Below are 27,552 nucleotides of genomic sequence, written 5' to 3' on the forward strand. Positions count from 1 at the left end.
GGAATGATATTCCCATATTCCCCATCGTGGCGCTGTCGAGTCAGTCGACATTCCAGATTAGATGGGAATTGCAGATGGGGACCCTGTGGAATCCGTCATTGCACACTGTGAAGGAATTTCCCGGGAAATTCCACTGTCCGTCAGGCAATTCCCCTACACCCAGAACTCTCTGAAAATCTCCATTTAAATCGGGCACTCTGGGTGTGTTCCAGCAAAATTAAGACAAGAATTGTTCAGGAACAGTTAGGGTATTAAATACAATCAACCAGTTCCTGAGGGATCATTCAACAGGAACGTACTGACCACATCCAGCCCTAAATACACCTCCCAGACACTCTCCAGAACCCTATCCTGGGGAGCAGCCAACTCCAGCCTGATCCACTCTCAAATTTCCTACTCTGTCAGAACCAGTCTGAGGAGATACAGCCATGAAAGAACAAGGTCAGTTTCCTAACCGAACATTATCACAGATCCTCAGCAAATATACACATCGGTAGGTCTAAGGGCAAATATTACTGAAGGTGAAGTCTGAAGGATTGCTTGGGAAAGAATCAAAGCACATTATTAATTACAGAATGATAGAGCACAGAATGAGGCCATTTGGCCCACCCAATGAGTTGGTTCTCCCAGACTTGTAAACAAACAAAGGGATATATGGAGCCACATGATATTCTGGTTAATCCCACACCCCCTCGTTTTTACCATGTCCCAGAAATTATTCAACCAATGAATGTTTGCTGTGCCCCTGCTGAAAGCTACAGGTCACGTTTCTAGCGAATTACATGGTCCCTGATTCTATCTAAACCTTCTGTCTAAACCCTCTGGTTATCCACCTATTAGAAATCGTTTCTCTGTACCCACCTTCTCGAAACCCTTCATATTGTTAAACACTTCATCACATTTCCTTTCAGCTTTTGCCCCTGCAAGGAGAACAACTACAGATCTTGCAGTTTAACTGGGGAACTGAAGCCCATCATTGCTGAAATCCCTTCTGGTTCCTTGTCAATGTCTTTAAAAACTCTCCCTACATTGAATGGACATTGTACCACAGCTGCACCAAATTCACATTGACCAACATTTGGTTGAATGTTCTGGGTTTTGTTCTATGATCCCCTTCCTGCCAGATCCAAAATCCCACGTGCTCTCTATCCATTCACCAATTTTGCACACACGCGACTCCTGCTCCTCTTATTTTTAATTTCACTCTCGAGCCTAACCCAAAAATTCCAGTTCCAGTAAAAATCTCGTCTTGTCGAGAGGCATAGAGTCACAGCATAGAAACAGATCCTTTGGTATGTAGTATTCAGCAGCCAAAAGGTTAAGCCAAGCTCTGAATGTGCTAGAGGACGAAAATCTTCTTACCTGTACACAATCTTGTTATCGTGAAGGAACTGCAGCCCAAGAACAACACATGCAGAATAGAACCTGCAAGACACAATTCCAAAATTCATTTTCATGTTGTTTCTAGTTCTGGTCACCTTTGAACATTGAACAAGTCTGTGTTAGGCTGACTATGCTCCACTGTCTGTAAACACAACCCAATAACAACCTCTAGAACACAGGAACGAGTTCGAACCCCTCGACTGGGATTTCTCCAAACACAATGAAAAATAAGGTCCAGGTTCTGAATTTTTTCCCCCCCCCACAGTGTATGGGTTTAAGATTAGCAGTTGTTTATGGAGACATTCTCAGTGGAATGATGTGAGTCAGCAAGGCTATGGAAAAGAGAGAAAAATAACACATGCTGGGGTTTAATTCCTAGAGGGATAGAACGCTAAAGCACCATTGAATCTGGGTTAGACCATAGTTGCCTGAATATTGTTTTGATCTCCACATTATGGAAAGGATACAGAGGCACTAGTGAAAAGGGCAGAAGAAGATCTTTCTGAGATGACACTAGACCAGAGAGATTACTTGTAAGATAACAAAAGCAAGGCGCTTTTCCCCGTTACACAGACCGAGAGGTCATCTATAAAATACCTTGGGATTTTCCTTAATCCTGTTTGCCAAAGATATTCATGGCCCCTTTTAGCCCTCCTAATTCCTTGGTTTAATTCCTCGCTGCTCTCTCATTTTTCTTTGAGGGATTTGCCTGTCTTCCATTCCTGAAATCTTACTTATACCTCCTTTAACTTTTTGACTGAGCTCTCAATTTCACTCATTATCTAAGGTTTCCAAATCTTGCCATCCCCATCCTTCCTTTTCACAGGAACATCAAAGAATCCCGACAGTAAAGGTAGAGGCCAGTCAGTCCACTGAGTCTGCAATGACCAGCCAAACAGCATTCCACCAAGATTTCACCTCCATCATTCATTTACATAGCGCCACATTTCCCATGGCCAATCCACCTAACCTGTACATCGCTGGGCTGTGGGAGGAAATCCGAGAAGAAACTGATGTAGACGCAGGAAGAATATGCAAATGCCACACAGACGGTCACTGAAGTCTGGAATTGAACCCGAATCCCTGGCGCGGTGAGGTGGCATGCCAACCAGTGTGCCGCCCTGAGCTCTCATCAACTTGCCTTCAAAAGATTCCCACATATCCCAGATGTGGATCTAACCTCAAACAGTGACTCGCTATCTACATTCCCCAGCTCCTGTCTAATATTGTGGTAGATGGCCTTCCCCCAACTTAGTACTTCACCCAAGTACCACTCCGATCCTTTTTCACATATACAAGGAGCAACAAAGAGGTTAGGGAAAAGGCAGAGGTCTGGACAAAGTAGACGGACAGAAACTGGCCCTGTTCGTGAATGAGAGGGCATAGATTTAAAACAAGTTTGTGCAATGTGAGCAAAAGCCTTTCCTCACAATGAGTGCTTTGGTCTGGAACATACCACCTGGAAGCATGGTGGAGCCATTTGAAAAGGTGTTGGACGAGGGTTACTGGGAAAGTGCAGGCAAATAGCACCAAGTCATGCTGCACACTCAGAGAGCTACTACAGACACCATGGGCTCCACTGTAACAATTCTGTGATTCTGACAGAAAGGGATGGTGATAAGCATTTGACAAAGTGCGTTAGCCATCTGGAACTCCATTAGAAAATGAGATGGAAATTCTATCCAGTTCTCAGAGATGTCTGTGTTTATTAGGTGAGTCCACAGGACATGTAAAATTGCAACACACTTGAAAGCAGAAATTCGGATTCGTGACCTCTACTGGTGACACAGAACATGAGGGAGCAGGAGTGTGGTTCCATGCCATCACATCCTGCGTAATAACAGAGGTGACAGAGAAGGGTTGGGGATAAACGCTGGGGCAGAAGGATGGGGTGGGGAGTAAGCTGGCTGGAGTTGGGTGGGGAGGTGGCAGGAGTGGGATGAAGGACAGAGGGAAGAGAGGCAGCGGGAGGTATTGGGAGAAGTGTAGAAGATTTAGGGCGCCAGTCCAGAAGATTAAGTCGCTAGGCATCTGCAGTGAGCTGGTAAATTGGATACAAAATTGGCTGTGTTAGAAGACAGATGGTAGTGATGGAGGAGTATTTGTTTGACAGGAGGTCTGTGACCAGCAGGTGCTGTTTGTAATATACAAGGACAAAAATGTAGGTGGGCCAATTTGTAGGTTTACAGATGACATGAAAATTGGAGGGGTTCTGGATAGGGAGAAAGGTTATTAAAGGATACAGCAGGATATTGATCCATTCAAAAACTGGGCGGAGAAATGACAGATGGAATTTAATCCGGACAAGTGAGAGGTGATGAATTCTGGAAGGTCAAGTGCATGAGGAAGTATTTAGAAATGGCAGCACCCCAAGGAGCATTGACATACAGAAGGATCTTGGAGAACAAGGTCACAGCTCCTGAAAGAGCCTACATGAGGGGTAGAGTTCATACTAACATGCTTGCTTTCATCACAGGACACTGAATATAAAAGGTGGAAAGTCATGTTTCAGCTGTAAAAACACATTTGGAGTATGGTGTACATCTCCGGTCACCACACTACAAGAAGGAACAGAGGCTTTAGAGAAGGTACAGAAAGAGTTTACCAGAATGGTGCCTGGTTTGGAGAGTATTAACTGGAAGGAGACATTGGACAAATTTCGCTCGAGTGTCAGAAGCTGAGGGTGTATAGATGCATATAAAATTCCGACAGTTGTGAATATGGTGGATAGTCTGAGTCTTATTGTCAGGGTGGAAATGTCAAATACAAATTGAGCGTGAGAAATCTTAAAGCAGATGTGCAAGGTGCAACTTCTTTACACAGGGTAGGAGATGCTACAGCAGTACGGGGGACGGGGGGGGAGTGGGGGACGGGGGGGGGGGGGGGGGGGAGTGGGGGACGGGGGGGGGAGTGGGGGACGGGGGGGAGTGGGGGACGGAGAGAGGAACGGGGGGAGTGGGGATGGAGAGGGGAACGGGGGGGGAAAGGAGAGGGGAACGGGTGGGGGTGGAGAGGGGAACGGGGGGAGTGGGGAAAGGAGAGAGGAACGGGGGGAGTGGGGAAAGGAGAGGGGAACGGGGGGAGTGGGGAAAGGAGAGGGGAACAGGGGGAGTGGGGAAAGGAGAGGGGGACGGGGGGAGTGGGGAAAGGAGAGGGGGACGGGGGGAGTGGGGAAAGGAGAGGGGAACGGGGGGGGTGGGGAAAGGAGAGGGGAACGGGGGGGGTGGGGAAAGGAGAGGGGAACGGGGGGGGTGGGGAAAGGAGAGGGGAACGGGGGGTGGGGGAAGGAGAGGGGAACGGGGGGAGTGGGGAAAGGAGAGGGGAACGGGGGGAGTGGGGAAAGGAGAGGGGAACGGGGGGAGTGGGGAAAGGAGAGGGGAACGGGGTGCGGGAAGGAGAGGGGAACGGGGGGAGTGGGGAAAGGAGAGGGGAACGGGGGAGTGGGGATGGAGAGGGGAACGGGGGGAGTGGGGAAAGGAGAGGGGAACGGGGGGGGGGGGAGAAAGGAGAGGGGAACGGGGGGGGGGAGAAAGGAGAGAGGAACGGGGGGGGGAGAAAGGAGAGAGGAACGGGGGGGGGGGAAAGGAGAGGGGAACGGGGGGAGTGGGGAAAGGAGAGGGTAACGGGGGGAGTGGGGATGGAGAGGGGAACGGGGGGAGTGGGGAAAGGAGAGGGGAACGGGGGGAGGGGGGGATGGAGAGGGGAACGGGGTGGGGGAAGGAGAGGGGAACGGGGTGGGGGAAGGAGAGGGGAACGGGGGGGGGTGGGGAAAGGAGAGAGGAACGGGGGTGGGGTGGGGAAAGGAGAGAGGAACGGGGGTGGGGTGGGGGGAAAGGAGAGGGGAACGGGGGGAGTGGGGAAAGGAGAGGGGAACGGGGGGGTGGGGAAAGGAGAGGGGAACGGGGGGGGAAAAGGAGAGGGGAACGGGGGGAGTGGGGAAAGGAGAGGGGAACGGGGGGAGTGGGGATGGAGAGGGGAACGGGGGGAGGGGGGAAAGGAGAGAGGAACGGGGGGAGGGGGGAAAGGAGAGAGGAACGGGGGGAGGGGGGAAAGGAGAGGGGAATGGGGGGAGTGGGGAAAGGAGAGGGTAACGGGGGGAGTGGGGAAAGGAGAGGGTAACGGGGGGAGTGGGGATGGAGAGGGGAACGGGGGGAATGGGGAAAGGAGAGGGGAACGGGGGGAGTGGGGATGGAGAGAGGAACGGGGGGAGTGGGGATGGAGAGAGGAACGGGGGGAGTGGGGATGGAGAGAGGAACGGGGGGAGTGGGGAAAGGAGAGGGGAACGGGGGGAGGGGGGGGATGGAGAGGGGAACGGGGGGAGTGGGGAAAGGAGAGAGGAACGGGGGGAGTGGGGAAAGGAGGGGGAGGGGAACGGGGGGAGGGGGGGAAGGAGAGTGGAACGGGGGGAGTGGGGAAAGGAGAGGGGAACGGGGGGAGGGGGGGATGGAGAGGGGAACGGGGTGGGGGAAGGAGAGGGGAACGGGGTGGGGGAAGGAGAGGGGAACGGGGGGGGGTGGGGAAAGGAGAGAGGAACGGGGGTGGGGTGGGGAAAGGAGAGAGGAACAGGGGTGGGGTGGGGAAAGGAGAGAGGAACGGGGGTGGGGTGGGGGGAAAGGAGAGGGGAACGGGGGGAGTGGGGAAAGGAGAGGGGAACGGGGGGGTGGGGAAAGGAGAGGGGAACGGGGGGGGAAAAGGAGAGGGGAACGGGGGGAGTGGGGAAAGGAGAGGGGAACGGGGGGAGTGGGGAAAGGAGAGGGGAACGGGGGGAGTGGGGAAAGGAGAGGGGAACGGGGGGAGTGGGGAAAGGAGAGGGGAACGGGGGGAGTGGGGAAAGGAGAGGGGAACGGGGGGAGTGGGGAAAGGAGAGGGGAACGGGGGGGGAAAGGAGAGGGGAACGGGGGGAGTGGGGAAAGGAGAGGGGAACGGGGGAGTGGGGATGGAGAGGGGAACAGGGGGAGTGGGGAAAGGAGAGGGGAACGGGGGGAGTGGGGAAATGAGAGGGGAACGGGGGGAGTGGGGAAAGGAGAGGGGAATGGGGGGAGTGGGGAAAGGAGAGGGTAACGGGGGGAGTGGGGATGGAGAGGGGAACGGGGGGAGTGGGGAAAGGAGAGGGGAACGGGGGGAGTGGGGATGGAGAGAGGAACGGGGGGAGTGGGGATGGAGAGAGGAACGGGGGGAGTGGGGATGGAGAGAGGAACGGGGGGAGTGGGGAAAGGAGAGGGGAACGGGGGGAGGGGGGGGATGGAGAGGGGAACGGGGTGGGGGAAGGAGAGAGGAACGGGGGGAGTGGGGAAAGGAGAGGGGAACGGGGGAGTGGGGATGGAGAGGGGAACAGGGGGAGTGGGGAAAGGAGAGGGGAACGGGGGGAGTGGGGAAAGGAGAGGGGAACGGGGGGAGTGGGGAAAGGAGAGGGGAACGGGGGGAGTGGGGAAAGGAGAGGGGAACGGGGGGAGTGGGGAAAGGAGAGGGGAACGGGGGGGGGGGGGAGAAAGGAGAGGGGAACGGGGGGGGGGGAAGAAAGGAGAGAGGAACGGGGGGGGGGGAAGGAGAGGGGAACGGGGGGAGTGGGGAAAGGAGAGGGTAACGGGGGGAGTGGGGATGGAGAGAGGAACGGGGGGAGTGGGGATGGAGAGAGGAACGGGGGGAGTGGGGAAAGGAGGGGGAGGGGAACGGGGGGAGGGGGGGAAGGAGAGTGGAACGGGGTGGGGGAAGGAGAGGGGAACGGGGGGGGTGGGGAAAGGAGAGAGGAACGGGGGGGGGGTGGGGAAAGGAGAGAGGAACGGGGGTGGGGTGGGGGGAAAGGAGAGGGGAACGGGGGGAGTGGGGAAAGGAGAGGGGAACGGGGGAGTGGGGAAAGGAGAGGGGAACGGGGGAGTGGGGAAAGGAGAGGGGAACGGGGGAGTGGGGAAAGGAGAGGGGAACGGGGGGAGTGGGGAAAGGAGAGGGGAACGGGGGGAGTGGGGAAAGGAGAGGGGAACGGGGGGGGGAGTGGGGAAAGGAGAGGGGAACGGGGGGGTGGGGAAAGGAGAGGGGAACGGGGGGAGTGGGGAAAGGAGAGGGGAACGGGGGGGGAGTGGGGAAAGGAGAGGGGAACGGGGGGGAGTGGGGATGGAGAGGGGAACGGGGGGGGAAAGGAGAGGGGAACGGGTGGGGATGGAGAGGGGAACGGGGGGAGTGGGGAAAGGAGAGAGGAACGGGGGGAGGGGGGAAAGGAGAGGGGAACGGGGGGAGTGGGGAAAGGAGAGGGGAACGGGGGGAGTGGGGAAAGGAGAGGGGAACGGGGGGGGTGGGGAAAGGAGAGGGGAACGGGGGGAGTGGGGAAAGGAGAGGGGAACGGGGGGAGTGGGGAAAGGAGAGGGGAACGGGGGGAGTGGGGATGGAGAGAGGAACGGGGGGAGTGGGGAAAGGAGAGGGGAACGGGGGGAGGGGGGGATGGAGAGGGGAACGGGGGGAGTGGGGAAAGGAGAGGGGAACGGGGGGGTGGGGAAAGGAGAGGGGAACGGTGGGGGGGGGAGAAGGAGAGGGGAACGGGGGGGGTGGGGAAAGGAGAGAGGAACGGGGGGGTGGGGAAAGGAGAGGGGAACGGGGGGGGTGGGGAAAGGAGAGGGGAAGGGGGGGAGTGGGGAAAGGAGAGAGGAACGGGGGGAGTGGGGAAAGGAGAGGGGAACGGGGAAGGGAAATGGGGGGAAATGGAGAGAGGAACGGGGATGGCAAAGCAAAAGTCAGGGGAAGTAAAGAGAAGTTGGAGGGGGAGGTGTTGAGTACATAGTGGGTTGTTCTGGGGTTGGAGATCAGCCTGGGACACTGTGAGATGAGTAGTAAGGGTGTGGAGGGAGAACAACAGAGCTGGGAACTGGATGGAGCAAGAGAACAGAATGTGGGGGCTGTGACACTTTGAACCTTGAAGAGGGATTTGGTCGATTCCGTTTCTCTTGTCGAGGGGTTTTGTCAACCTGCTACCAAGGTGTCTGCTCCATGGACAGCAGAGTAGGTGGGTTTGGCTTCTCCAGCATGTTTGGCTGGAGTCAGGCTTTGCGCTGGGTTGTTGAAGCCAGAGCTTTTGGATTGTAGCTGATAAAAACAGCTCTGACTTTCCTGTAGCAAACTGTTTCAGGTCTAGGTTTGTGGAAAGCTTTGTAGCTCAGGTGCTCGTTGTCCTGGTTGTGGGTATGTTCGCAGTGCTGGGAAGTTGTCTCGGTGATATCCTCAGTGCTTTGGAGCCTCCTGTGAAGCACAGCTGTCATGTGCTTTCTGGGATTGATATGCTTCTGTTCCTGCTGCTTCCGGTGGCCAGTTCCAGGTGTTCGTGATAGTGGCTGGTATACTGGGTTCGGTGATAGTGGCTGGTATACTGGGTTCGGTGATAGTGGCTGGTATACTGGGTTCGGTGATAGTGGCTGGTATACTGGGTTCGGTGATAGTGGCTGGTATACTGGGTTCGGTGATAGTGGCTGGTATACTGGGTTCGGTGATAGTGGCTGGTATACTGGGTTCGGTGATAGTGGCTGGTATACTGGGTTCGGTGATAGTGGCTGGTATACTGGGTTCGGTGATAGTGGCTGGTATACTGGGTTCGGTGATAGTGGCTGGTATACTGGGTTCGGTGTAGTGGCTGGTATACTGGGTTCGGTGTAGTGGCTGGTATACTGGGTTCGGTGTAGTGGCTGGTATACTGGGTTCGGTGTAGTGGCTGGTATACTGGGTTCGGTGTAGTGGCTGGTATACTGGGTTCGGTGTAGTGGCTGGTATACTGGGTTCGGTGTAGTGGCTGGTATACTGGGTTCGGTGTAGTGGCTGGTATACTGGGTTCGGTGTAGTGGCTGGTATACTGGGTTCGGTGTAGTGGCTGGTATACTGGGTTCGGTGTAGTGGCTGGTATACTGGGTTCGGTGTAGTGGCTGGTATACTGGGTTCGGTGTAGTGGCTGGTATACTGGGTTCGGTGTAGTGGCTGGTATACTGGGTTCGGTGTAGTGGCTGGTATACTGGGTTCGGTGTAGTGGCTGGTATACTGGGTTCGGTGTAGTGGCTGGTATACTGGGTTCGGTGTAGTGGCTGGTATACTGGGTTCGGTGTAGTGGCTGGTATACTGGGTTCGGTGTAGTGGCTGGTATACTGGGTTCGGTGTAGTGGCTGGTATACTGGGTTCGGTGTAGTGGCTGGTATACTGGGTTCGGTGTAGTGGCTGGTATACTGGGTTCGGTGTAGTGGCTGGTATACTGGGTTCGGTGTAGTGGCTGGTATACTGGGTTCGGTGTAGTGGCTGGTACACTGGGTTCGGTGTAGTGGCTGGTATACTGGGTTCGGTGTAGTGGCTGGTACACTGGGTTCGGTGTAGTGGCTGGTATACTGGGTTCGGTGTAGTGGCTGGTATACTGGGTTGGTTGTAGTGGCTGGTATATTGGGTTCGGTGTAGTGGCTGGTATACTGGGTTGGTTGATGGAGTCTGTAGCTAAGTGCCCTGGCTCTAAAAATGCTGTCCCCTGTTGAGCTTGTCCCTATGATCATTGTGTTGGCTCAGTTGAATTGGTGGTGTTTGTCATCTGTATGTATGTGTGGGTAATAGAGACGGTTGGTCATGGTGTTTACTGGCTGGTTGGTGCTCGTGGATGGGGATTGCTAGCTGTCTGCCTGGTTGCCCTATATAGTGTTGTGTGCAGTCTTTGCATGGAATCCTGTGAATTATGTTAGCCTTGCACATGATGGGTATCGGGTCTTTTGACCTGGTGAGTTGTCTGAGCGTGGCTGTCGGTGTCTGAGCTGTCATGAATCCCAGTGGTTGGAGTAGCCTGGCTGTCAGTTCAGAGACATTTTTATCGAAAGGTAGTGCAGCGAGTGAGTTCGGCTGTGACATGGCCCCCTCACCTTGTTTGCTAGATGGATGTGGATGAAGAGACGGGGCTATCCATTCCTAGCAAAGACTCTGGTGAGGTGTTCTTCTTCTTCTCTTCACAGGTTGGGAGTGCTGCAGTGTGTTGTGGCCCGTTCGAACAGGGTCCGACTGCAGCTTCTTTTGGGGTCGAGGTTGTTTGTTAGTAAGGGTACAATGGTTTGTCTGACTGCTTGCTGTACCTCTTCAGTTAGTCCGTTAGTTCTGAGCATACATTCTAGTGCAGCTAGGGAAGTCTAGTTTTTGCGTCCTTGTGGTTGTAGTGCAGTCACTTGGCTTGTCCGGCATTTTCTGTGCCTGTCAGCTGTCTGTTGGTGAGGTTTCTTACCCAGGTAATTGTCGTGTTGTCTTCTCTGCTGTTGCTCAGCTTAGTCATTTTGTCTTGTAGTGTCTCTTTCTCGATGTCATTCTGTTCTGTCTTATGGTGATGGCCTGTTTGATTGTCACAGTCCATTCCTGTTTTCAAAGTGAATGAATTTTGGTGCACGATTTGCTGTCTGTATCAGTGTAGTCTGTTGTGTGTGTCCGTCATCAAAACCTGGATCATCCTGAGACCATCTTGTCTGACTCTCTCACTGGCTTGTGGGTTGTTGATTGGTGGTCTGTATCGGACACAGGATGGCAGTCTCGGATTCCTTCAGCATCCATGTAAGAATCAGAGTTGTTCGTAGGCAGTGCTTAGGCGGTTGGCAAAGAATTCCCATTTCTTGCTTGCATTACCGTGTCTCAGCTGTAGGTGTTCAAGGTTGGTCGAAAGATTTGTAGCTCGGGTGCTGGTTGCCATGGTTGTGAGTATGTTCGCTGAGTTGGCAAGTTGACTTGCTGACTTATTGTTTCCAGTCTTGGTGACATCTTCAGTGGTTTGGAGCCTCCTGTGAAGCGATGCTGTACCATCTCTTCTGGAATTTAGTTATCATCTCAGGGTGATCGAGGTTATGATTACTGACCCACACAGCACACTACACAGGTAGTCAAAAACGACCGCCTCACTTCCTAATCCCAATTTCAAGCACTTGGCCCATAGCTCTGTATTCCTTGGCATCACAAGTACACATCTAAATATTTCTTCAATGAGGGTTTCAGCTTCTACCAGCCTTCTAGGAGTGACTTCCAGATTCCTACTAACCCCGGGTGAAAAACCTCTCTCACACATCTCCACAGAGTCACAGTCATACAGCACGGTATCAGACCCTTCAGTCCAACTCATCCATGCCAACCAGATATCCCAAACTAAACTAGTCCCATTTGCCAGCATCTGGCCCTTATCCCTCCCTCCAACCCTTCCTACTCATATGTCCATCCAGATCATTCATGTACCTGTCCAAAAGTCTTTGAAATGTTGGAACTGTATCTGATTCTCCCACTTCCTCTGGCAGTTCACTCCTTATATGGACTACCTTCTGTGTGAAAAAAAGTGCCCCTCACGTCCCTGTTAAATCTTTCCTCTCTCTCATTAAATCTATACCCTGTAGTTTTGAATTTCCCTTCACAAGGGGAAAGACCTTTGCCATTCACCTTCTCGACTTGTATCCAATCTGAGGCATCAATCTGGGAACAACGTGAAGACTATGGAAGAGATGGAGAGAACTCAAAAGAAACTGTGCAGAGTCAGAAGTGCGAAGGCTGGAATGCCCCTATAGGTTCAGTTGTAGATTGCTGTAACTAGAATTTCAAGATGGGCAAGCCAATTTACCCAACATACAGGACAATCCATATGCATGCTGTTTATATTATATAGATATCTTACATATACTTCATTGTTTGCAATTGCTAATGGCAAAGATAAAGTTGACTTTGGCTGTCTGTGGGTGGGAATCATGTATCTAAATCTGATTTAGAATATAGCTGCATTAATTATTTAAAACTACTTGATCCTTTCAGCATCATAAATGATTAAAAATAGAAATAAATTTATATTCAAGCAGCAAACACAAGAAACATTGCATAAGAATGCAATCATGGCTTTTGACTGTTTTTGTTCAATTTATTTGATATTTCAACAAACCACTCTAGAATTGGAGCAATAACTAGGATTTATCTTTATAACACTCGTGGGTCACCTGACTGACGACAGATAGGATGGGGAGGGAAAGTCCAGGTTTCTCAATAAGTTGAACAATTCTGCCACATAACTGTACCTCACAATGCTGGCTGACTGTACACTGCCACTGGGTTGATCAGGCAGATAAACCTTGATAAATGCAAAGGGTCAAGGGGGCTAGTTGGTGAAATGGTTGTTTGGTTGTTTTGGGGGGAGGGGGGGGGGGGGGGGAAGAGAAGTGTTTGAAAGCTCTCATCACAGTCAGGGTGAAGGACAGGACTTGTCTTGAGGACAATGCTGTAATCTCAGTGCCCTCATCAGCAGCTTTCTAAATCCCTGCTGCAAGTGCCGAGCGGTATTATTGCTCGATCATTAATGCAGACACCCAGGTAAGGTCCTGGCCACCCGGATTCAATCACACCATGGCAGATGGTGGAATTTGAATTGAATAAAATCTGTAACTAATGATGATCTTGGAACCATTGTTGGTTATCAGAAAAAAACCTATCTGGTTCATTAATATCCTCGAGAGAAGCAAATCTGCTTGCCTTCTCTGGTCTGGTCTACATATGACTCCAGACACACATCAGGAGATGAGGTTGGCTCTTAACAGTCCTCTGTTTTTTAAGGATCCCTACAGTGTGGAAACAGGCCTTTCGGCCCAAGCCCACACTCACCCTCCGAAAAGTAGCCCACCCTGACCCACTCCCCTACCCTATGACTCTACATTTATCCCTGACTAATGCACCTAACCTACTCATAGCGAGTTTTGAGAAGGTTTGCAGCTCAGGTTGAGGTTTTGGATGCAGGTTTGCTTGCTGAGCTGGAAGGTACATTTCCAGACGTTTCGTTACCCTACAATGTAACACCTTCAGTGGGCCTCAGGCGAAGCAATGCTGAAAATTCCTGCTTTCTATTTATATGTTTGAGTTTCTTTGGGTTGGTGATGTAATTTCCTGTGGTGATGCTATTTCCTGTGGTGAAGTCACTTCCTGTTCCTTTTCTCAGGGGGTGGTAGATGGGGCCTAACTCGATGGTGTCTGTTGATAGAGTTCCAGTTGGAATGCCATGCTTCTAGGAATTCTCGTGCATGACTTTGTTTGGCCTGTCCTAGGATGAATGTGTTGTCCCAGTCAAAATGGTGTCCTTCTTCATCCATATGTGAGGTTACTAATGAGAGAGGATCATGTATTTTTGTGGCTCGTTGGTGTCTTTTTGTGGCTAGTTGGTGTACATGTATTCTGGTGGCTAGGTTTCTGCCTGTTTGTCCAATGTAGTGTTTGTTACTGTTCTTGCACAGTATATAGTAAATTACATTAGCTTTGCTTGTTGTCTGTATAAATACCATGCAAGAACTGTAACAAACACTACATTGGACAAACAGGCAGAAAACTAGCCACCAGGATACATGAGCACCATCTAGCCACAAAAAGACATGACCCTCTCTCACTAACATCCTCCCATACAGATGAGGAAGGACACCACTTCGACTGGGACAACACATCCATCCTAGGACAAGCCAAACAAAGTCATGCACGAGAATTCCTAGAAGCAAGGCATTCCAACCGGAACTCTATCAACAGACACATCGAGTTAGGCCCCATCTACTACCCACTGAGAAAAGGAACAGGAAATGACATCACAAACCCAAATATATAAATAGAAAGCAGGAATTTTCAGCATTGCTTCACCTGAGGCCCACTGAAGATGTTACCTAGTAGGGTAACAAAACATCTGGAAATGAATCTTCCAGCTCAGCAAGCAAACCTACATCCATAACCTCCTCATCCCTGAACACTGTGGGCAATATACGACCAATTCACCCTAACCTGCACATCTTTGGATAGTGCCCTCTGGGTAATTCGGGATGGGTAATAAATGCTGGCCTGGCCACTGACACCGCTGCCATTTCATGGGTGAGAATAGAAGTCTAGGAGACTGGACTGTGAACGAGCTCTCCATGTAGTGCTGAAAGAATGCTTTCATTAACTGAGATGTTATGCATGAACTGACTTCTTGACTCCAACAAGGCTAATCAGAGAAAGAATAATTAACCTATTTACTTCAAGCACTGCACACAGATATGGATACATATCTCTATCTCGATCTTGCTCTCTCGATCTCCTTGTATTCACTCCAGATTTGGTGTGACTGCTTCACAAGTTCTCTCTGCTCAGATACCAAGTACTGATGTGGTACCCAGTGGCTCAGCTCTTTGGAAATATTACATTCTTATTGTTCTGTCGTGTGGGGAGTTGATGTTCAAATACACACTCTGATTTGGAGATCTCAGTCAATAGAAACCATTCTGTTTTAACAAATTGAGCAGTGACTTTCATTGTGTATTTCAACATTTTCTATTACCCCAGATTTCATAGAGAATAAAGACAGAGATTCATTTACATTTGAATGGCTTACTCTATCCCCCATTTTGAAAAATACGTTTGAATAACTTCAACCAATAGTTAACTGGATATTTTAATTACTTTCCATGGTAATTTATCAATGACAACAAGATAGGTTCAGGCGAAGCAATGCTGAAAATTCCTGCTTTCTATTTATATGTTTGAGTTTCTTTGGGTTGGTGATGTAATTTCCTGTGGTGATGCTATTTCCTGTGGTGAAGTCACTCGTTGGTGTCTTTTTGTGGCTAGTTGGTGTACATGTATCCTGGTGGCTAGGTTTCTGCCTGTTTGTCACAGTTCTTGCACAGTATTTAGTAAATTACATTAGCTTTGCTTGTTGTCTGTATAACAAGCAAATGACCCATTTTAGTTGAAGTATCGCCTGGAAACCTTCTGCCCCTTATATTCCCTGGTCATTGATCCCTCCATCAAGGGGAAACGTTTCTCCCTGTCTGGCCCATCTGTGTCTCTCATAGTGCTAAACATCCCAATCACATTCCCTCTCAATCTCCTCTGCTCAAAGCAAAGCAATCCCAGTCTGTCCAATCTCTCTTCAGAACTGCAACTGTCCAGCCCCCAGGCAACATCCTAGTGAATCTCCTTTGTACTCTCTCCAGAGCTATCACATCCCTCCTAGAATGTGGATTCTAGAATTACACCCAACACTCCCGCTGTGGCCTAACCCTCGTGTTATACAGTTCCAGCATCACCTCCTTGCTCCTAAATTCGATGCTTTGACTATTGAAGGCAAGTCTTCCAAATGCCTTCTTAATCATTTTATCTCCTGATCCTCAGTGCATCTCAGAGTCCTATTGCTTGTCATGTATTGTCCTGCCCAAGTGCATCACCTCACATTTATCCCGAGAGACCACTGTTGCCAGAAATCCATCAATCTGCCTTGAACCTGCTCAATGCCTGAACTTGCACAGCCCTATGGAGGTAGAAAATTTCAAAGATTCACTGAACATTTCCAATTCAACGTGTATGTGTCTTTTGAGGTGATACCTACAAACTCCAAGGAAGGGAAGTTTATTGATATCAAGCCCAGAACACAAAGTGAGCCAGTTTGACCCAGCATACTTGGACCAGCTCTGTGAAACAGTTACCAGTTACTCACACAGCTGGCCCATTGTCTGCTGGTTTTTCTCCATTTTTATTAGAAATCTAATTTCTTTTTGAAAATTCGGAATGGGTGTGCTTCCTCTGCCTTTCAGAGGACTGTAACAAATAGCCAAGTAAAAACAAAAAACAACGGGTTTGTGGTGCTGCTGCTACTGCCATTTAGCATAGACCTGTTTGATCTGGTTACCACCTTGCATACTCCCCCATGCGCCAAGAAACACAGTCTCTTCACCCCTTCTACTTTAAATATACCATTATCACTTTGAACACTTGTATGGAATCTCCCCTCAGCATTTGATGCTTTAGTGAAAACAATGGCAACTTCTCAGCCCTGGTACCATCCTCTTCACCTTCTCCACAGCCCTGACATTACTTTTGAGGTGCAGTTATTAGAAATGGTCACGGTCCTCAGGCTGAGCTTAATCAGTGATTTAGAAAGAGTTTCGCTTTCGTCCTCTGCAGTTCTTCATCAGCTTCGAAAAGCCACCACCTCCAGACTCAAGAGGAAAGTTCAGCAATAGGAGAGAATAAAGGACAGAAACGTTGAGATTCCCTTCACATAGCATGCTGAGTTAAAAAGAGCGCTAACGTGGGAAAGTAGTAAGCTGACTGGTGAGAAATTAACGTGGGACCGTATTGAGATAGCTGAATCGAGAAGTGAGGTATTTACTAGAGAAAAGACTGCTTATCATCTGTATTCAGTTCGGTTCTAGTCGAAGGTTTTAATTGCAAACTTAAAACATGTCAGGGGAGGGCAGCTGAGCAGAATGTGTGGCTTGTCCCAGGGAGAATGGTCTGGATGCTGCTAATGTCTAAGATGACCACATGTGCAGAAGGTGTTCCCAGGTGCAGAAGCTGGAAGCTCTTGGTTTCAGAGCTGAAGTAGTGACTGGAGACACAGTGACACATCCACAAAGCTGACAGTTACATCGATAGCATGTTGTGACGATGCTATGGCTTTACTATATCGGAACAGTTACTGGTTACTAGCTAAGAAATCTATTATTCTGTGAAGTTTTCCAATCAAGTTACATCAAATGTCAATTCCTTTCTGCTATGCTTGCCTCCATTGTATTTTAACTAGAGTGTATGAATAAATTCTGTTTTGCTCGACATTGAGTACTTTGATCAATGAAATGACATTTGGAACGTAACATCTCACATTCCCCTTTAAAATAAGAAAAAGCTAGGGGCTAGATTATGATGTTAATATATTTTGAGGGGGTCTGGTCAGTCCATAGCAATGTTTAGAGAGATGCTCATATTGCAGCTCAAGGAACGACAGGAAAGAAGAGAATGGGTGACCCAGATGGTCCAGAAGGAACAGACCGTAGTGTAGGAGTCCCCTAAGATCCTGCTCACTCAGTGGAATGGGTGACTCAGACGGTCCAGAAGGAACAGACCGTAGTGTAGGAGTCCCCTATGACCCTGCTCACTCAGTGGAATGGGTGACCCAGACGGTCCAGAAGGAACAGACCGTAGTGTAGGAGTCCCCCAAGGTCCCACTCACTAAGTTGAGTCCCCATTTGGAAGCTGATGAGGGTGCAACTATCTTGGGGGTATGCAATTTGAGCCAAGCTTTTGGGACCACAAGTAGCTTGGCTGTAGTCAAGGGGGCAGGGATAGTGGTGAAGAAGAGAGGAACAGTGATAGTGATCCGACATTCTGTAATCAGGGGAACAGAGAGGGGTTTCTGCGTTTGAAAATGTGACTCCAGGATGATGTGCCAGGGTCAGGGATTTTATTGAATGGTTGCACAGCATTCTGAAAGGGAAGTGTGATGAGTTAGAGGTCATGGTATCGATTGGCACCAATCATGTGGACAAAGTGAGGAACGAGGTCTTGCATCAGGGATTTCAGGAGCTCGGTAGTAGAGTAAAAGGCATGACCTCTGTAGTCATCCTCTCTGGATTACTTCTGGTGTCACATGCTAGCAAGTACAGAAAGAGGAAAAATAGGACAGATAAATGCATGGCTGAAGAGTTGATAGAACAGGGAGGGTTTTAGCTTCCTGAATTACTGGGACTGTTTTTGAGGAAGATGGAATGGTCTGCACCTGAACCAGACTTGGGCCCCCATCCTTACAGGTCGGTTTGAATGTGCTGTTGGAATGAGTTCAAACCTGGTCTGGCAGGGGGGAGGGCACACAGAATATTCAGAAATGGAGACACATCATGTTACAGCAAAGGAAGCAAGTCATAGGGAGTTCAGCTGTTTTGCGTTGAGGGTCAAGAGAGTAAAACAAGGCTGGGTGGTCTTTAATGATGAGAGTATAATGGGTGTGTATGATGAGTTAAAAGCGTGGATTGATGGAAATGTGATATTGTTGCTGTCACAGAAACATTGCTGAGGGAAGGGCAGGTCTGGTAGCTCAATGTTCCAGGGTATAGGGTCTTGCGGTGACACAGAGGAGGGTGTGAAAAGGTGGTGGACTAATACTCATGTTAAGGGAACATTCTGAAATAAGGAAATATATATATCTTGGAAGGGTCTTCAAACAAAACTTTGCAAATAGAATTTAGGAATTTGTGATCTTGGAGAAGATTTATAGCTCAGGTTGAGGTTCAGGTTGTAAGTTTGCTCGCCGAGCTGATGGGTTTGTTCTCAAACGTTTTCAGTGAGTCTCCAGTGAAGCGTTGGTGAACTGTCCTGCTTTCTATTTGTGTGTCTCGGTCTGTTAAAGGTGGGTGATATCACTTCTGGTTCTTTTTCCTCGGAGGTTGGTAAATGGGGTCCAAATCGATGTGTTTATTGATGGAGTTCCGGTTTGAATGCCAGGCCTCTAGGAATTCCTTTGCGTGTCTCTGTTTAGCCTGTCCCAGGATGGGCTGTGTTGTCCCAGTCAAAGTGGTGTCCTTTGACAACCACCTTAATAGTAACTGATGAAACTAAAAGGACCCTGTACCAGCAACCAGCAGAATGAATGTCATTTACAAAATACCCTGCAAGGACTGTAACAAATACGACATTGGACAGGCAGGCAGGAAAGAAACTCGCCACCGGGATAAATGAACACCAACGAGCCACCAAAAGACATGACCAACTATCATTAGTATCCTCACTCACAGACGAAGAGGGACACCATTTCAACTGGACTACATAGCCCATCCTAGGACAAGAATTCCTAGAGGCCTGGCATCCAAACCAGAACTCCATCAATAAACACATTGATTTGGGCCCCATTTACCAATCTCTGAGAAGAAGAACAGGAAATGATACCATTATACAGAACACCAGCGCTTCACCAGAGGCTCACTGATGATGTTACCTAGTTATGGTGACAAAACATCTCAAAACAAAACTGTCAGCTCTGCGAGCAAATGTACAGGGAGTTCTTGTATCAATATACAGAAGGCACAGTACAGAGTGTGATTCTGGAGAATGAAGGCAGACCGCTGCTCGTTGGATGCTGCCTGAACTGCTGTGCTCTTCCAGCACCACTAATCCAGTATTTGATTTTCAGCATCTGCAGTCATTGTTTTTACCTAGCTGTTCAATGTGACAGTGGGGGAACATTTCAGTGGTTGTGATCACAACAGAGTATGGTTCAAATTTGTAATGACAAGGAGAAAGAAGGCTTGCAAAAGAGAGCACTGGATTGGGGGAAGGCAGATTTTATTAAATAAAGGAGGATCTGGCCAAAGTTGGTTGGGCACAGCGAAGCAGTGGAGCCATTTCAAGGAGGCAAGTATAAAGTCTTTTGGAGGAAATATCTGTGCAATAGGTTCAGGGAATCCTGGATGTCTAGGACAGTTCAGGACTGGATGAGGAACAGCAGAAAGGCTTTAAGCAAATCCAAAGGGAGCAATTCAGCTGTGGCCCGAGAGGAATATAGGAAGTATAAGAGGGATTTTAAGAAAGCAACTCGAAGAGCAAAAGGGGGGGGTGAGAAAGGACTCATGAACAAGGTTCGGGAGAATCTCAAGGCATTTTATACATACATGAAAACAAAGAGTCAAAAAGTGCTGGAAAAGCATTATGGACAATTTAGCATGGCCAAACCACCGAACCTGCACATCTTTGGACGGTGAGAGGAAACCCACACAGACACAGGGAGAATGTGCAAACTCCACACAGGCAGTTGCCTGAGGCTGGAGTCTAACCCAGATCCCTGGTGCTGTGAGGCAGCAGTGCTAACCACTGAGCCGCTGCTGGGTGAGCACCTGAAACAAGCACGGGTTTATCCTAACATTCAAGGAAATGGAATAAGCCATTCATTACAGTACGGTAGGGTGTATTAGGGCCCCGAACCCATCTGTTCTCTCTCTCTCTCTTTCATTTTCTGATGTCATGGGGAAGCTGCAGTGATATCAGAAGTGGGGGCAGGATTGAAGACTTCTGGCTTTGGTAGGTTTTGAGCATGGTCTTGGGAACATGTTAGGCCAATGGCTGAGGAAGAGCTTGGTGCCTGGAGTGGGAGTGCGATAGGCCCACAGTGGGGTCTTGATGAATGGGTCATGGAGATGAGGTTCCAGTGTAGGCAGGAGGTGAGACCTGGCACTGAAGGTCTGTAATGTGACACCTCTTATTTCCTTATTTTTCTGACTTATTTCTAAGATCCTCTACCTAGGGACCTTTGTACCTAAGATGGTGCTGAAAGCGGCGATTTAAAAAAATTTTCACCACTCATGTGAGCACGTGACAATAAACCTAATTCTACTCCTAAAGTGCAAGAAATTGGCACTAGCACGCCTTTAGTGGTAATTATTGTCAGTGCAGACTTCATGGGCTGAAGGGTCTCTTAGAGTCAGAGATATACAACATGGAAACAGACCCTTTGGTCCGACCTGTCCATGCCAACCAGATATCCCAACCCAATCTAGTCCCACCTGCCAGCACCTGACCTATATCCCTCCAAACCCTTCCTATTCATATACCCATCTAAATGCCTCTTAAATGTTGCAATTGTACCAGCCTCCACCACATCCTCTGGCAGCTCATTCCATACACGTACTACTTTCTGAGTGAAACATTGCCCCTTAGGTCTCTTTTATATCTTTCCCCTCTCACCCTAAACCTATGCCCTCTAGTTCTGGACTCCCCGACCCCAGGAAAAAGACTTTGTCTATTTACCCTATCCATGCCCCTCATGATTTTATAAACCTCTATAAGGTCACCCCTCAGCCTCCGACGCTCCAGGGAAAACAGCCCCAGCCTGTTCAGCCTCTCCCTGTAACTCAAACCCTCCAACCCTGGCAACATCCTTGTAAACCTTTTCTGAACCCTTTCAAGTTTCATAACATCTTTCCAATAGGAAGGAGACCAGGATTGCACGCAATATTCCAACAGTGGCCTAACCAATGTCCTGTACAGCTGCAACATGACCTCCCAACTCCTGTACTCAGTACTTTGCCCTGTACGAGAATGTGTTGTTTTTGTATGTAGATGAGCACAGTACAGGTTTTGTTTTTGAAAGCAGCTTGATTACCTTGTCCTGCCCTGGTCCAAGACTGCATGTCTCTCTGCCACCCTGCAGTCTCATTAAAATGGTACCCTTTAGTTTATGTGGTCTCTCCTCTTGCTTCTTCCATTCATCTACCCCATGGGAATTTAATGAGATAAATAGCTATAACCACATTCAATGTTTACCTGCCACAATGGGCGCGTCACCCTAAATGGTCCTTATAAATTAACGACATCTTAAGCATAAGAGGAAAGAAACCTGCCTTTATAGGACACCTGCATGACCACTGGATATCTGTACATAATGCCAAAGGATCTTTTCAACTCACCCTGCAAGCAGATGGGGCCTCAGTTTCAAGTCTGACATCACATACAACACAGTCACTCTCAGGACTACATTGAGAGCATCAGCTTCAACTTCTGGGTTCAAACTCAGAACCTGGCAACTTCAAGTTCAGCCTGCTACCAGTTGAGCTTCTGGAGCCTGAAATCCACTGTAAACTCAAGTTTTTAACTTGGGGCGGTCAGTTGAAATAGAGTAATAATTGAGTTGTCCGTACTCACACAGCCCTGGGCTCTGAGAAAACATCAGCGTGTATGTGCATCATAAGATCTCCACCAGCCGTGTACTCCATCACAAAACATACGTGTTCTGGGGTTTGGAAACACGCAAACAGATTGACTAGGAATGGATGATTGGAGATGTTGACAGTCTCGAAGATCCGTTTCTCACACATAAGGCTGCAGAGACAACAGAACAATTCAGAGCACTGGTTGACTTGGGACAGCATTACACGTATAAAAGCAGAATCACATCAACAAGTGCACAGTGATCAACACAACCTTCCCATTGGGCTGATCATAGTGTTTAATACTGTCCTCCCATTGGACCAATCACAAAGTTCAACACAGCTGTGTGACTAGACCAAAACCAGTGTTAAACACAGTGCTCCCACTGGATCCAAGTGTTTTGATAATCCCGATTGGCATGGCTTGAGAATTGGTTGACAGACAGGAAGTGAAGTGGAAACAAACAGGTCTCTTGACTCCAGATTGGGATACAGACAGACTCTAACCTCACACCTTTAATATATTGTCTGAGCTGAGATGTCAGCTGCTTTTATAAAACCTTAAGTTATCTTGAGAATGTGACCTCAAAGAAATTTTGGGATTTACATATTAATGAACCAAAACCTGGAACCCATTCTAAAAGATGGAAGCCTTAACAACAAACTAGGTTTGTTAAATATATCATTTTACTTGCATGATACTGTAATCTTTTACTATAAAGTCTGTGTCTTATGTTCCTGCTTCACAACCACCTGATGAAGGAGCGGCGCTCCGAAAGCTAGTGCTTCCAAATAAACCTGTTGGACTATAAGCTGGTGTTGAGCGGTTATTAACTAGATACAGGGTTTTCCTAGTTTGGTATGTTAGAACCAAGGGTTACAGGTTCAGGATGCAGGACAGACCATTTAGGACTTAGATGAAGAACTATTTCTTCACCCAAAGAGTGACGAACCTGTGGAATTCTCTAACACAGAAATCTGGGGAGGCCTGGTCATTGAATATAGTCAAAACAAAAAGACAGATAATTTTTTTGGTGTTAAAGGCATCAAAGGGTATGTGAAGAAAACTAGAATGGAGCACCGAGATAGAGGATCAGCCATAATCATACCGATTGGTGGAGCAGGCTTGGAGGACCAAATGTCTGACTCGTGCTCCTAGTTTCTATGGTTAAATGTGGCCCTTTCATTGGACTGAGCACAATGTTCGATGCAGTCTTTCCACTGAACTGATAACAGCATTAAAACAGAGCAACTTAGGATAGCAATGAATGAGGAGATAATTGAGAAGTATAACAATAACTGATGCTGGAAATCTGAACAGAAATTGCTGTAGAAGTTCAGTAGGTCTGACAGGATCTGTGGAGAGAGAAAGGAAAAAGATATTGTGCTAAGCAAGAGGTAAAAATTAGACTTCATGGATGCGGATGAAAGAAAAACTGGGGGTCGAATGAAGCATATATTTAGTGAAGCAGATAAGCAGAAGAGACAGATTGACAAGGGTGGATACATAGAGGCTCGAAGACATGGCAATAGCATTGAGGAAGACAAAAAGAAATCTAGAAAACTGAATTACCGAGAAACAAAATCAAAACAGTAAATTATTTTACATACACAATGAAACAAAGATAAGATGGACAGAAAATCAGAGGAGAATGGAACAAAGGTCTATAAAATTAAAGGTTTTAACAGCAGACAGAGTGAAGACAAGCAAAACTAAAGACTGCTCTTGAAGATCATTTTCAAGAAGGAACTTGGGAAAACTTCAACACAGAAACATGCTGAAAGTACTCATCAGGTCAGCTAATCTCTGTAGAGAGAGACAGAGAATAAAAGCGAAGGTTCAGTCTGTGGGGAGAATGAGAGTTAGCAGGCTAGATCGATGACATTTTTAGAATATGGATTGTTTGTGCATGACGTTTTCTGTGCAAGTTGTAGCAAAATATAGTGTATTAATGCTCAAATAAGAAACCAGATCTCACCTGTCAACCTCATCCCTTGCAACAATATCTCCTTTCTTCAAAGCTTTAATAGCAAACAGTTGTCCTGATTTCTTATATTCGGACAGCAGAACCTGTAGCAAAAAACAAAAGAAAGCCAAGATGTCAAAGATGGCAATGTTGTGACACATTGTTCAGATCTTTCTTCCCTTTGTCTGCTGTGGATAACTTTTCACATCCCAACTGTTCGAAGCTCTTGTGAATGCATTATGTTTAAGTTATGTTCAAGTTTAAGAATGTTTAAGTTACTGGTTGCTGTTTTCCATAGTTTGGTGACTTCCAATGTTGAACAACAGTAGAACCAGTTCCAGCTAAACACAATATATCTTTTTATACTGAGCTGGTAACTTCAGCTGTAAAAATGAGAATCCAACAGTTAACACGTGCAGTATTGTTTAACACTTTGCCAAACAGCAATGAAACAGTCCTCCCCAAAGTGGAGCATGGTGTTTATGTCAATGGACATGAAGTGGAGTCTCCCCAGGCTGTATACAAGCTACTATGAGAGGCAAGGGAGATTGCTAGGGCCCTGGCAGAGATACTTACTACCTTGCTGACTACAGGTAAAGTGCCAGAAAACTGGAGGATAGCCAATGCGACTCTTATGTTCAAGAAGGGAAGGAGGAATGGCCAGGTAATTACAGACCAGTTAGCATGATGTCACTGGTAGGGAAGTTATTGAAAGAAAATCTACAGGAGAGGATTAATCAACAACATAGCAAGAGTTTAGTCAGGGACAGTCAGCACGGGTTTGTTCCAGGGAGTTCCTGTCTGATGATGGGATTAACACAGTTGATATGGTTTGCACAGACTTCAGTAAGGTCTTTGTTAAGGCCCTGCATAGGAAACTGATCGAAAAGGTCAGAGTCCATGGAATCCAAGGCAAATTAGCAAACTGGAATCAACTGTGGCTTGTAAAGAGGAGGCAAAGGGAGGTTGAGGGATGTCTTTGTCATTGGAAACCCTGTGGCCAGCAGTGTACTACAGGGATCGAGACTGGGACCCTGGCAGCCTGTTGTGTACGGTAATGATCCTGGCTGCGAATGTAGAAGGTTTAATCAGTACGTTTGCAGATTACACAAAAATTGGTGGTACTTTTAATAGGGAGGAGGATGGTCTCCGGTTGCAGCCTGATACTGAGCAGCTGGTAAATCAAACCAAGCAATGGCAGATGGAATTGAATCCATCAGGTGTGAGGTTACGCATTTCGGAAGGTCCAGTGATTGCAGTGGAAAGGGTGTAGGGGAGGACAGGGGACTTCTCTGCCATTAGATTATCAGTTTGTCTCATACCACATCACTAACAATGATGATGGTGCTTAATTCCTTCCCTGCATTCTTCCATATTCATGGAATATTTGAAGTATCTTCCAAAAACAGAAGGTAATAGTTGAAGGATGCTTGTCAGACTGGAAGCCTGTGACGAGTGGAGTAACTCAGGGGTCAGTGTGGGAAATAGATGGTGACATCTTGAAAAGTGTCCATATTACAGAGGAGGAAGTGCTGGATGTCTTGAAACCCGTAAAAATGGATAAATCCCCAGGACCTGATCAGGTGTACCCGAGAACTGTGGGAAGCTAGAGAAGTGATTGCTGGGCCTCTTGCTGAGATATTTGTATCATTGATAGTCACAGGTGAGGTGCCGGAAGACTGGAGGTTGGTAAACGAGGTGCCACTGTTTAAGAAGGGTGGTAAAGACAAGCCAGAGAACTGCAGACCAGTGAGCCTGACCTCGGTGGTGGGCAAGTTTAGATTAGATTAGATTCCCTACACAGTGTGGAAACAGGCCCTTCGGCCCAACCAGTCCACACCGACCCTCCAAAGAGTAACCCACTCAGATTCATTTCCCTCTGACTAACGCACCTAACACTACAGGCAATTTAGCATGGCCAATTCACCTGACCTGCACACCTTTGGACTGTGGGAGGAAACCGGACCACCCGGAGGAAACCCACGCAGACACGGGGAGAATGTGCAAACTCTACACAGACAGTCGCCCAAGGCTGGAATCGAATCTGGGACCCTGGCGCTGTGAGGCAGCAGTGCTAACCACTGAGCCACCTTGCCATCCCAAAGTTGTTGGAGAGAATCCTGAGGGACAGGATGTACACGTATTTGGAAAGACAAGGACTGATTAGAGATACTGGATTCGTGGTGCTGGAAGAGCACAGCAGTTCAGGCAGCATCCAAGTAGCTTCGAAATCGATGTTTCAGGCAAAAGCCCTTCATCAGGAGATAGTCAGCGTGGCTTTGTGCATGGGAAATCATGTCTCACAAACTTGATTGAGTTTTTTGAAGAAGCAACAAAGAAGATTGATGAGTACAGAGGTGTAGATGTGATCTATATGGACTTCAGTAAGGCGTTCGACAAGGTTCCCCATGGGAGACTGATTAGCACGGTTAGATCTCACAGAATACAGGGAGAACTAGCCATTTGGATACAGAACTGGCTCAAAGGTAGAAGACAGAGGGTGGTGGTGGAGGGTTGTGTTTCAGACTGGAGGCCTGTGACCAGTGGAGTGCCACAAGGATCGGTGCTGGGCCCTCTACTTTTCATCATTTACATAAATGATTTGGATGTGAGCATAAGAGGTACAGTTAGTAAGTTTGCAGATGACACCAAAATTGGAGGTGTAATGGACAGCGAAGAGGGTTACCTCAGATTACAACAGGATCTGGACCAGATGGGCCAATGGGCTGAGAAATGGCCGATAGAGTTTAATTCAGATAAATGCGAGGTGCTGCATTTTGGGAAAGCAAATCTTAGCAGGAATTATACACTTAATGGTAAGGTCCTAGGGAGTGTTGCTGAACAAAGAGACCTTGGAGTGCAGGTTCATAGCTCCTTGAAATTGGAGTCGCAGGTAGATAGGATAGTGAAGGCGGCGTTTGGTATGCTTTCCTTTATTGGTCAGAGTATTGAGTACAGGAGTTGGGAGGTCATGTTGCAGCTGTACAGGACATTGGTTAGACCACTCTTGGAATATTGTGTGCACTCCCTGCTATAGGAAGGATGTTGTGACACTTGAAAAGGTTCAGAAAAGATTTACAAGGATGTTACCAGGGTTGGAGGAATTGAGTATCGGGAGAAGTTGAATAGGCTGGGGCTGTTTTCCCTGGAGTGTCGGAGGCTGAGGGGTGATGTTTTAAAGGTTTATAAAATCATGAGGGGCATGGATAGGATAAATAGATAAAGCCTTTTCCCTGGGTGGGGGAGTCCAGAACTAGAGGGCATAGGTTTAGGGTGAGAGGGGCAAGATATAAAAGAGACCCAAGGGGTAACTTTTTCCACAGAGGGTGGTACGTGTATGGAATGAGCTGCCAGAGGATGTGGTGGAGGCTGGTACAATTGCAACAATTAAAAGGCATCTGGATGGGTATATGAATAGGAAGGATTTGGAGGGATATGGGCCGGGTGCTGGCAGGTGGGACTAGATTGGGTTGGGATATCTGTTTGGCATGGACGGGTTAGACCGAAGGGTCTGTTTCCATGCTGTACATCTCGAAGTGTGAGATCTTGCATTTTGGAAGGCCAAATCAAGGTCGGAGTTTCATGGTGAATGTTAGGGTGTGAAGGAGTGTAGTGAAACAGAGGGACCTTGGAGTTCGAGTGCACAGTTCCCTGAAAGTGGAGTCCCAGGTAGACAGGGCAGTGAATAAGGCTTTTGGCACACTGGCCTTCATCAGTCAGGGCACCGAGTATAGAAGTTGGGAGGTTAGGTTGCAATTATATAGGACGTTGGT

General features: G+C 48.3%; 1 protein-coding gene across 1 annotated transcript in view; it reads right to left on the reverse strand.

The window, feature by feature from the left end:
* pkn1a (protein kinase N1a) overlaps window positions 1-27,552 on the reverse strand; it is a 197,017-nt gene that overhangs the window by 33,052 nt on the left and 136,413 nt on the right. Inside the window, exons 15-17 of the mRNA XM_072564263.1 lie at window positions 23,792-23,883; window positions 21,808-21,984; window positions 1,363-1,425 (exon numbers count right to left, since the gene is read on the reverse strand). Of these exons, the coding sequence (XP_072420364.1) occupies window positions 1,363-1,425; window positions 21,808-21,984; window positions 23,792-23,883 (332 nt within the window). The remainder of the gene's footprint in view (window positions 1-1,362; window positions 1,426-21,807; window positions 21,985-23,791; window positions 23,884-27,552) is intronic.

Source organism: Chiloscyllium punctatum, chromosome 46 (genome assembly GCF_047496795.1).
Source record: "Chiloscyllium punctatum isolate Juve2018m chromosome 46, sChiPun1.3, whole genome shotgun sequence".
NCBI lineage: Eukaryota > Metazoa > Chordata > Chondrichthyes > Orectolobiformes > Hemiscylliidae > Chiloscyllium > Chiloscyllium punctatum.